The 11851-nt window shown below is 45.8% G+C and overlaps 1 protein-coding gene across 39 annotated transcripts; it reads right to left on the bottom strand.

Annotated features, from left to right (window-relative positions):
- Positions 1-4119, bottom strand: LOC119364845 (structural maintenance of chromosomes protein 6A-like). 39 transcript variants are annotated; one of them, XR_005175184.1, is made up of 11 exons: positions 3649-4119; positions 3478-3565; positions 2898-3362; positions 2684-2761; positions 2494-2600; positions 1853-1940; positions 1727-1781; positions 1591-1647; positions 1400-1490; positions 1117-1158; positions 7-619 (listed from the first exon to the last, which is right to left on the bottom strand). XR_005175184.1 is itself a non-coding variant. In XM_037630405.1 (5 exons), the coding sequence occupies exons 2-5, from the start codon at positions 1868-1870 to the stop codon at positions 87-89; spliced, it is 333 nt and encodes a 110-aa protein (XP_037486302.1). In that variant the 5' UTR covers positions 1871-1940; positions 2208-2476; the 3' UTR covers positions 7-86. The 39 variants fall into 39 exon arrangements, 1 of the variants encoding a protein (XP_037486302.1); XR_005175198.1 differs by having other exon boundaries at positions 1-115; positions 249-439; positions 1117-1647; XR_005175197.1 differs by having other exon boundaries at positions 1-115; positions 186-439; positions 1117-1647.
- Positions 4120-11851: the final 7732 nt, after the last annotated feature.

The following is an 11851-nucleotide window of genomic DNA, read 5'->3' on the forward strand; positions in this document are numbered from 1 at the left end:
CCCGATATAGCTCCTCCAAGTCTCAGCAAAGAATGAAGCATCTAAATTTAACTTGATTGTTCCTCCGTCAGGGGGAATCCAGTGCCTCAAACTTCCAGCTGCATCGCCACTCTGTCTGAAAATTCAGAGTAAACGCTGTTTTCACTCTCTTCATCTGACTGAACATTGGGTGCTTGTCAATGTACCTGATCCACCAATATATTTTCACTCTCTTCATCTGACTGAACATTGGGTGCTTATCGATGTACCTGATCCACCAATATATTCAGCATAGTGTGGTTCTCTGACTGAATAATTGATAGTACTGTAGGGTGCTCTATTGTAGGAAGTGAGCCATCTGGAATTATCAATACTCTACACCCGCATTCTCGTAAAAGTTGTAAATCCTTGTGACATGAGACAATAAATGCATCCAGAAGCCCTCCACATGTGCAATCAACTGCAACAGACCAGGACTTGTTAGCAAGTTGTTGCATGACAAAAAGCATTATGAAGGTTTCGAAGAAGTACCGCATCCATAACTTACATTATAGAAAAAGGCATACTACATGAAAGAACCAGCTATAGTTTATACCATTCCTTTGCATTATAAAGTGCAGTACCCAAACTCCGACAAGGACTACAAGCATAATTATAACAACTTAGTGGCATCATCCCTGATACGGGATCGCATAAGACAACAAATTTATTTTGCATTCATGTTAACTGATGCAATGAGAAGAAATACTAAAGTTACTCCAATGAACTGGAATCAACAGCAGAAAGGCTTGAGCAAATTGATTTATTTTCTGAAGGTTCAAATAAATTGAGCAGTATGTGTACATGATATAGGCTTGCGACCAAACAAATAAAGTGAGCAGTATTTTTCACCACCCCATTCACAAAGCTAGTTAATTTAACATCTTGAGCACCACTCGGATTTTATACAGTGAGCTCTGAATAATAAGTAAATATATAGTTTCCGCAGAAAAAAATGTGAATGTATAGTTTTTTCTTGTGAAGGGCTTCTCATGCAAATGCACTGTGAGCAGTATGTATTCATGATACAGGCTTGCGCCCAAACTAACACAGGACATACTTTATTTTTTTAAAGAAAGCCAACTTAAGTATCAGTACCATTGATATCCGAGTGGATCAAATCCTACCATGAGAACCCACCTGCACCGATCAACGTTAAAATTAAGATAACTCTGTAGCAACACATGTTTTAGTGTTTGCAAACCACAAAGGTACAAGTCGAGGTCATTCAGCGATATAGATATATGCCGTGCAGATCATTCAGAGGCCAATACATTAAAAAAACAGAAATTAAAGACATTTTGTGTGTGTGTGAGAGAGAGAGTATTGAAAAACACTTGATTATGCTATGAAACTGAATACTTCTAAACAAAATGCATACAATAAATGTACTCCACGTGCATATAACTCCTAGGACATGATCTTCTTCACCTACAACTTGTCAGAGACTGCTTGAAGATTTCAAACCAAATCTGCATATAGTCAATCAGATTATTATTTATATATTTGCAACAAATGAACCACACAAAAAATCTAATATATGGATACATAAGGAACATCCAAGGGGGAAACCTTATTCTAATACAGATTTGAATATGCTAAAAAAATCCTAGCCATGAAAGCTAACACCTGTAACATAGATGCAAATGTATGAATAATTAAGAAACCTGAAAAGATAATGAACTAACACCTATATATTTTTCCTGACCTTTGATTCCGTCGAAACCGAATGAACCGAAACACATGCCCAAAACCGCATTCTACTGTCAAAATCCAAATCAGTAAGATAAAAATGAGCACCCTATTTTCACTGCCTGTACAAAACATGCCTTACCATGTGAGGCCGAGTCATTGGAGTTGAAATATAAGGATAATTAGATTTAATCCGCGTAGAACTCCAGCCACATTAAGTTTTTCATTTCCTGAATCGACATTACACAAATAGATGTAAGGAACTGATAAAGTTACCACGACCTGTGCTTCATTTGATCAGGAAAAGAGATGAGATATGCATGACTATGTATCATATAAATGTGGACATACCAAATACTTCTTGTGAATTCTTAAAATATCACAGTCCTATACTATTTTTTGCAGGAAATCACAGTCCTATACTACATAGCTAATCTCCAAATAAGTCAATAAGTTCTTTCTTTCTTATACATCATATCAATATACAGAATCCTTACCCACAAATAAAAATTCTCAGATACGTAGATATCATGTTTAAAAAAACATATATTAGCAAATTTAAATGTGAGTGATGTAGAAAGTGATAGCAGAATAGAGTTAGTACCATCATATGGCACCTTCTAAATAAAAGCCAAGAAAAATAACAGGGGCTCTTTAACCTGCCCCATAAAAAATGCACTATAAATTTAACAAACGGGTTGAAAGACAAGTAACCTGCAACATAAATGTGAGGATGACATAAAGGCTAGTAAAACTTGAGCCGAAACCAAGTTGCGTTCTTACCTGCCCATATCATATACATACTGAAAAAGTGTCCAAATTGAAGCATATCCAAAAGGTCTACAACTCCTTCAAAGAATACCCTTCTCCATAGCAGCCAAGCAACAAGCCTGTTGTATGGAAGTAAAACCACTGGAATCAAATATGAATTGAATAATGTATATCTACTCGAGCTCTAGGTATTGCATAGTACCCCTTTGATGTGCTTCAATTTTTTTGACCAACTCAATCACTCCGAAAGTTAACCCATATCTTCTCTTCATCCTCAGATCTGTACACATCATGCTTAGACTTTAGAAAACCAATATTAGTAAATTTAAATGTGAATGATGGAGAAAGTAACAGGATGCTGAATTTGCATATTCAATAGTGACCAACTCTGGTAACTAAATAAAGGAGGCATCTACCCATAATCATAAGAGAATTACAGCCTCTACTTGCTAAACTGATCCTTCTCCTAGTACTTGGCGTCCTCTCCCTCCATAAACATGGCAGAAATCAACCATCAACAGAGCTTAAAACAGGATGTAAGATGAAAAAAGCTTGTCAAGTTGAACCCATAAGCATGGAGGCAATACGATATTAGAAGAAAAAACATGGAAAATGTCATAGCTAGTAGAGCAGGAACATTGCTACTCAAACCTAAAAAAATTGAGGATTGCAACTCAGATCTAATAAAAACGTCACAGCATTGAAGTTCATATGAACATCAATTCACTGTAACTACCTTTCTGGGCAGGTCACCTGGCTCTCGTGTAAACCGCAGCCACCGCCGCCTTCCTCTTCTCTCCTGAGCACTTGCCGTCGACCTTCGTGCCCTCGCCTCTCGCCTCCGGCCTCAGTGCGAACATCAATTCACAATAACTACCTTTCTGGGCGGGTTGGTGGACGAAGCAGATGGCTTCAGTGGAATGAATTTGACAAACAGCAGCAGCAGTGTATGTAGCGTCTTGAACCATGGAAGAAGGTGGGGGAGCAGGAAGGGACCTTGTGCGTGGGGTAGTCGTGGCCGTGGTCGGGCTGGACGGCGTCTCCGTCGAGTTCGTCCATGGAAGGTAGGAAGGAGCTGCTGCTGCTCAACAGAAAAAGAAATCAGGGGTCCGATTCGATCTGATGTGATGTGAGAGAGGAGAGTAGTCGGGGAAAGGGAGAGCTCACCGTTGCAACCGGGCGACCGGAGAGGTGGAGGATGGAGGCGGAGGAGGGGATCCGTGCCTGGAAGCCGTCACGCCGCCGCGTCCATGGAGACGCTGCTGCTGCTGCTGCTGGAGATCGAGAAAGCAAATAAATTAGGGGAAGGATGTGAGCAGTGACGGCACGCAGGTGGATCGGCCGCCGATGGATGCAACCTCATCCTCCCTTGCCTTGGCCGCCACCGCCCCGCCCGCGGCCGCCGCATCGGCCCTCTCCGCGCCCGCCCCGACCGCCGCCGGCCGGCTTTCTTGGCCCCCCCTGGTTTGAAGCCCCGGCCGTCCATGCGAGAGGCCCCCTCGTCAGCGCCAGCGGGAAGGAGGAAGGAGGAGGAAGGGGGAGAAGGGATGCGGCGGCCGGCGGCTATCCGGACGAGCAGGAATGAGGGAGGAGGTGCGGCGCTGTCGAGGGAGGAGAACGAGGCGGAGTGGGACACGAACAAAGTTCACCCAGCCAACGAGCGTCCGAGACGAGCCCACCCGTCATTGGCCAACCGAAACAACCGTGGGTGAAAATCGAGTTTGACTGCAGGTGAAGATCCGACGGTTCAGACACGCCAAAAGCCAGATCGGACGGCCGATGAAGGAGCTGATCGAGGGAGCATCCTGGAGGTGAGTTGGCTAGCCTCTTTTTTGTTTTAAATAACAAGCATGGCACAGTCGGGCGTCCGAGCGACACCACATAAAAGGCTTATAAATAATTTAATCACAGTGAATATCCAGGAGGTAGAACCGTCCCAGGGATACTCAATAATTCAAATAGTGTAAATGGTTAGTCCATAATAATAGTAATCATAATCATCATGAGTCACAAGTCATGATCCATGTTCTGGTTTAGCATTTTTTTTTCTCCGAAGACCGACACTAAGACCGACACTTGACCCATCCCAGACTGTAGTCCTTAACCATGGACACGGCTATTCGAATAGATATAATCTTTGCAGAGGGTGTACTCTTTACCCACGAGTAACGGATTCCTTTAGTCTATCGGAACTAATTCCGTCTACGGTCTTTTAATTGAAAACACACCTGACCGCACACATCAGCCTAGCTGCCATGGCCGACCTGACAGCGGCGCTGCGGGGCTCCAGGGGTGGCTTGGATGGTTCTGATGAGCGGATGAGGACGGGCGTGGCTCTGCAGGCGAGCAAAGGCCAGGGGCGCGGAGGTGGGCGAACGCTGCGGCTCGGGCGCACACACGTGCAAAACGCGCGCTCTAGCCGCGCCCAGAGCACGCACGCCAGGTGCTCGGCAAAATGCTAAAGCATGCTAGAGAGCTTGAATGAGGCTGGGAATAGACAGGGCTAGGTTAGAGGTGGCTAGGAGATTAGTGGACATGGCTGCTGGGCCAGGGGATCAAGTCCACAATGTAAACTAAAAACTATGCCAAAACTGGCCATGCAGACAAGGTGCTCAACAAAATGCCATGGGCATCTAGGCATCTCTTTGGGTGGCCAAAAACTCCAGATCAGAGTCTCTTTAGATATAGGTGATGGTGGTAAGGTTATTTGGGCAAAATCAGAAACTTGTTAGTGCAAGTTTTTGAGAAAATCAAATCTGGACAGAAAATAAAAGTCATTAATGCATGGACCAACAATATTTCAATGGGTCCAATCTCCTGGACTTAAGGGTTTGGTAGGTTGGTCTATAATCAGGAGAAACATCAAGGGCAATAGGGCAAGATAAAACATGGTTGTAGTACAATACACAAAACTGAACCAGAATGAAGATGATGATGATTTGCTCAAATTTTTCAAAGAACACCAATGCGTTTTTGCATATAGTTGAATTATATGCATCTACTGACATCTCCAAATTTTTATGTAATTTTTAAAGAAATATTTAAATAGGTTGCAGTGCAAACCACAAACTGATCCAAATTTGAAAACTTGGGGTAGGACTCAAAATCTCCAAATGACTAAAAGATATTTTTGCATAAAGGTGATGTGGGAACATCACATGACATCTCCAAATTTTGGTGGAATTTTTAAAGGAGTATTTAAAAGGGTTGTAGTGCAAATGGGACCCTAAATCTTATGAAAAATCATTTTTAAGAAATAAAGCTCTGGAAAAAAATGGTAGAAATAATTACACTGGTAAAAAGAAATGGTCTTGGGACGATACACAAGTCCATCCATATTTTTTAAAGGTTTCCACCTAGAAGGGAAAACTCAAAAATTCAGAGGGACAAAGTGATCTGAAATTAAAAGATAAAACCAGAAAATAAAAATTTAATTTCCTGGCAAAATTTTAATTAATAAATCAAGGTCAAAATTTTGGGGTGTTACAACACTACCCCCCTTAAGAAAATTCTCGTCCTCGAGATTTGCTAAGGGCTGCTTTGAAAAAAAATTACTTCTACTATCTCAAAGTAATATCACAAAAAAAATTATCTTACCCAAGCAATAAAATGTGGCTACAGTGAATGGGCAATTAAGTGGTGTAAAACTACAGTGTGGAATACTGGCGCTGCGTGGAAAAATCTATGGTTGGGGGAAAACGAGAAATTTCTACTTTTGGTTACAGTAAATTTAGAATAAAATTCTAAATTTCTAAAAATACGCTGGTCGTACCCAAGAGCACAGTGCTCTCTCTGGCTGACAGGTGAACCCGTGGTCCACTGTCAGTCTCTTCTTCCACCTCTGGCTCTCTCTTCTTCCTCTCTCTCTCGCGCTTTCCCGCGCTTTCTCCACCGGCGACGTCTAGCGCATAGGGCATCTAGGCCGTACTTCGGTAGTGCGCGGCGTGCTAGCTGCCGGGGCAGCGTGCGCTCACCTTGCGGGCCAGTGCGCTATCGGCACTGCTCGCGGATTCGCCTCCGAACACCGGTGATCGAGCGATGAGCGGCGCTGGTGGACTTCGACCACCGTGCACCGATCTTGAGCTATAAAATGACCGAGGTGCTCCTTTCTTCTTCCTCACACCTGGCCTCGCTTCTCCTTCTCCTCCATTTCTGTTTGCAGGATCTCGAAACGAGGCTCTAATGGCGGAGGTGATGCCGGACTGGTACATGATCCTGATGTGCGGAGGGTTGGCGGCATTGCTGGGGTTCTCCGTGCTCTTGTGCATGATGATCCTTGATGATCGTCGTGATGCTGCCGCTTGAGTGCTAGCTCTGTGCGGTGGCGGTGATCATGAGGATTAAGTGCGGTGTCGGGTGCTAGCTGTTGTCAGTGTGTTGTAGGCAACTTGTACCCGAATGATTACCCACAAATCTCTCCTTCAGAGACTGTGGTGCTAGTGAGGTGATCAGTTAGGTGCAAAAATGTGCACGTGGATTTGCAATTAGTGCACGTGGTGAGTGGTTGTGGTTGTGTGTCTGCTGTTGTGGTGCTGCGAGAATAAAAATCTATGTCGTGAAGAGATATACGCTGCAACAACTCAGGAAAAAATCTCACTTCAGGATTTACCGAGAGTGAAAACAGTTAATCAAAATTAACAGCAGTAAAAACTACTCACATTAATTGAAGCCAAATATTTAATTCACCGTACAAATTTTAGGATACCACGCATAAGTTGCAACACATAAATAAATGTTGGGACAATAAACATACAGTGACGTCTACAACGAAAGCGGTAAATTGACAGGGTCCTGAGGAAACGTCTCTGGTACTGGGGCACACTCCTCTTCTATCGGGGGAAGCGGATTGGCTAGATGAAGAACGCGTCCCTCTTGGTCGGGCCTCAATGGTCTGCTGATGGCGATCTGAGGATTTAAATCAGCGAGGCTCTGGAGATAACCCATTACTCGTTGGGTCAAACGCTCTTGAGCGATGACATACTGGGCAAGGTTGGCCAGTACAGGGTCTCTCTCGATTCGTCCACCGGGAAAAGATGCTACTTCTCCGGGTGCTGCACGACTCGGGAAGTAATAATACCCTCGTTCGCTGGCATAGGGTACCGTAAATCGGAGGCGAGCAAGCGCTTCGTACGCAGTAGCTTCCATGGCCATTTGCGGAGTCGGCATAGATTTTCGCACAAAGGAGACTTCCGTTGGGTCTTGGTTTGGGTTTGCGGGAGGGATGTGCACCACTGCCCAATATTTCGAGGTGGATGGGGTGATCCTCGATTTGAGTAACTCGTACTGGGGTGGATGGGTAGAACTCATGGTACTGCGGTTAAAGTCCCACAATATTCTAACAAAACTACCAGGGGTTGCATCTGGAGTTCTCAGATAAATACTAGGGCTTGGCATGGCAAAGAAATGGCTGTGAGAGTTGTGTACAAGGTGAGGGGTACTTGGTAAGGTCACGAGGTGGCCTTTTATATAGCATCTGGGCTAGGTCATTTATTACGGTGTGGGGCAACTAGTTTGTCGGTTCTGCTCTATGGGGTCGGGGTCAATGCTACAGATACACATATCTCACAAAAGTGATGTATTACTATGGGTGTCGTCGGGGGTGGTTTTTGGTAGCTGTGCCCGGAATTAAGAATGCAACCGCACGCCAACATACTTATGCATGCCTAATATCTAAAATAGGGGCGCACAAGCAGGCATCATTTATTTAGGGTGATACAAGGTCACACAATTACAGGGTGTGGACATACTAAGACTCGGTACTACTCGAGTGACTTAGTCTACCTCATTAATATCTAAGCGAGCGTGCCTTGTGGACATCGAGGCTTCTCCATGGGTTTCACCGTCGGGGTTAGCTGGATGGAGTTGAGGGGCTGCAGGGTCGGGGTAGCGATGATGACCATCGCGGGGGTTGTTGGCCACAATCCCGTTGGAGCGTGTTCCCAAAAGGCGACGAATCACTTCTAGGGACACCAAAGCATTTTGGTCGATGGTTGGGGCAGACCTCAAGGACTCGATCGGTTGTCCGAACACCATGACTGTGTTGTCAGTGTCGGGCTCATCTTCTCCTCTTGCCGGGGTTCGGTGAACCAGTTCTCCATGAGCTGCGATCAGATAAAGGGTGATTTAATCAAATAGTTCCTCTAGTGCACTTACATAGCGCACCAGATGCAACAATGTAGGATCCGTCTCGTGATCTCTGTTGGCAACCTGGGGTGGTCTACCATACCCGTCACGGCTAGGGTAGTAGTAGAACGAGCGACAGTTAACTCTGGGCGACAAGTGCCGGAGTTGAACTATGGCCTCTCGAGCCGCTAGTTGGATGGCTTGTGGCTCAAAGGAAGTTGTCCTTCTGGTGAACCTGTAGGGGCGTTCTGGCGATAGACCCCTACATAGATGTGCACAGTGGCCCAGAATTGACGACTCTCACCGCTCATGGGCCCTTGGTACACAACAAATTCTGGGGGCTCTTCTAATGCAAAGGCACGGCGGGTGAGGTTTGCTAGCACGGTCACAAATCCTCCAAGGTTGGTTGCTGTGGTCTCATTGTGCACAACAGGGCCAGTCATTATAGCTCGGTTTGGGGAAGAGGCTATGCTGTGCTGGGTTGAGGCTAGCGTGCCCTTTTTATAGAAAAAGGAGACGGAGTCTTCCTTCGCACGCTTGCGAAAGAGACTATTTAGGTGTCGGTCACTGGCGCGTGATCGACAGGCTAGGCTGATAGGTTGGGCACCGACTGCCAAAAGGTGTTGGGGTCACTGTGTGGCTATCTTACACGAGAAGCTTGGCCGAGGTTAGGTTAAGGTCTGGTGGATTGGCTAACCTAGGTTTATTGATCTGGCTAAGATAGGATTAGCCAATGGTCAGCCTGGCTCTGATACCAAGGTTGTCACGACCAGATTTCCAGGATATATTTCCCAGAAAATGGTCCTTGTGCTCACCAGCCCCAGGATTACTGTTAGCTGATGAGGCACCAACTTGATACAGAAATTCCAAGCAAAAAAAAAACATAATGTGTAGTACAAGACCATTCTGGTCTATGAGTACAACACAAGGTTTCTAGTGGCTCATGGTGGAAGCGGTTTGTGGTTCATTAGCGTCTATGGGACTCAATTTCCCACAGGAACAGCTGACCTGGATAACTCCTATCTTCACGAGGCTGCTATCACCATTGCGTAGGTTCCAGGGCTGTCATCGCAACGCTCCTCTCCATGCAAGAAATCTGGCCAAGACAATAGCCAGGGACAAGCCAGTGAGTACTTTGAATGTACTCGCAAACATTATGAACACATGTATAATATAACAAATGATATCATGCTCTGAAATATTCTATGATCACCATGTCAGTCACAAAATAAAAATCCATGATGCACGCAAGCAGGTTATTCATATACAACATGAATATGCAATAAGGGAGTAGAACTAGAATGCACAGATCGGGTGTCTGAAGCGACGCCTCGAAAGGATAATAATATAAAGCATGCATCAGTCAGGCGTCTGAGCGACACCATATAAAGGGATTATAAATAAAAGAAATAACAAGCATGCCACAGTCGAGCGTCTGTGCGACACCACATACAGGGCTTATAAATAATTTAAATAACAAGCATGCCACAGTCGGGCGTCTGAGCGACACCACATACAGGGATTATAAATAATTTAAACAACAAGCATGCCACAATCGGGCGTCTGAGCGACACCACATAAAGGGCTTATAAATAATTTAAGGGTTAATTATCGTTTTGCCCTTAGTGGTGTCTATGTGCTCAGTTTTGCCCTCAAATGCAAAGTGTGCTCAGTTTTGCCCCTAGTCCATGCACAGCTACTATGACGAGGCCAAACGACCATATTTGAGGCCATTCCGTTCGCCAGCGTTAAGTTGTGGGTCCGGAGCTTACACGTGGGACCGCGTGGACGTGGGTCCGGAGCTGACATGTAGGCCCGTGCAACTAAATCCCCAAATCATTCATAGCTCACTCTGCCCATCTGCTTCCCTGCCGGCCGGCTGACCTGCGCCGCCGCCGGCACTTGCGCCGTGGCCAGGACCTGCCCCGCCACCAGTTGCACGCCTACTCCACCGCTACCTTTCTGCGCCTACGCTCCACGACTGCCTGCGACGCCCGCCACCTTCCTGCGACGCCACGGGTGGGGCGCCCGCCACCTGCTCGACCCGGGGCGCGGCCTCCTTCCGTGCGCCCGACCGGAGAGCTCAAAGGTGGGGGGCTGCTGGAGCTATCTGAACTAGGAGGAAGAACCCTAGGGAGAAATGGAGAGCAACGGCGACCCTGTAGTATTTGGCGAGGCAGGCATCGGGCCGGAGATCCGCCGCGTCCACGACTGGGTTCCCGAGGGGTAAGTCTCGCCTCCTGTTTAGATTGAGCTTAGTTGTGCATTTGAACACTCAATTCGAGTAGGTTTGCCCAATTAGTGTGCTGATTGCGTCTCTGTTTTTCGCCGGTTAGGATGGAGTTGCGGTTTGCTTTCTTGATGCACATTAGAAGGGACCGGTACACGTTCGATGCAAAGGATTAGAAGAAATACCAAGGAGGTTTTGATTATCGGTTGCCAATGGCTAGTAACTGGAGTTTCAGACAATTTGGGGAGGTAATTTGTAGCCAATATCCTTGGGGTTTGCTTGATGAAGTGGTATACAAATACTATGATGGGGAAAAGAAATGGGTGACAGCTAGTAATGATGAAGAGCTAGCTACCATGTTTGTTAGGCATAAAGAGAAAGATAGTTTTCATGTGAGGCTGCAAGTTGATGTGCTTGAGCAGGCATTTGGACCTAGGATGACGGGTGCAACATCTCGGGGAGAACCAAGTCATCATAATGGCATCTCTAGCGAGAATAGTTCAGTTGGTGCACGACGACGTGGTGGCTCAGCAAGTGTGGGCAACAGCAGTAGGGTCCCCCTTGAAGTGGAGCATGATGACTACAATTCTGGGGTTGATGAAGAGAAGCTATATTCTAATGTTATTCGGAATTTACGACGGGCACCTCGGGCTGATAACCAAGATGAGGCTCACAATGCAGTCCATGTGGATGATGACGCGGTGGGTGAGGACGAAGACCTTGTAGCTGTTGAATGGGACCCTTTGAACCCTAATTTGGAAGAAGGTGCAATTTTTGCATCCATGAATGAGTGTAGAAATGCAGTTGTGACATACTGCATCAAGGTAGAACGTACTTTCAAAGTTGACAAGAGCGATCAAGTACGTTACAGAGTGCACTGTCCGACTGAGGGTTGTCCATGGAGGCTGCTGGCATCTAAAATGCGTAATAGCACTAATGTTCAGGTCAAAGTGAACCCTTTTAAGCACACATGCCAGGAATCAACTCTTAGGAAGGATACAATCAGTAGAGCCAAGT

This window comes from Triticum dicoccoides, chromosome 2B, assembly GCF_002162155.2.
Source record: "Triticum dicoccoides isolate Atlit2015 ecotype Zavitan chromosome 2B, WEW_v2.0, whole genome shotgun sequence".
Lineage (NCBI taxonomy): Eukaryota > Viridiplantae > Streptophyta > Magnoliopsida > Poales > Poaceae > Triticum > Triticum dicoccoides.

What these genes read in the sequence shown, in the direction of transcription:
- LOC119364845 (XM_037630405.1), bottom strand. An exon ending in CGGTTTCGACGGAATCAAAG is followed by an intron (nt 440 to 1,726) that starts GTCAGGAAAAAT and finishes GGTCTGTTGCAG; the next exon opens with TTGATTGCACATGTGGAGGG. An exon ending in TGAATATATTGGTGGATCAG is followed by an intron (nt 159 to 248) that starts GTACATCGATAA and finishes CCCAATGTTCAG; the next exon opens with TCAGATGAAGAGAGTGAAAA.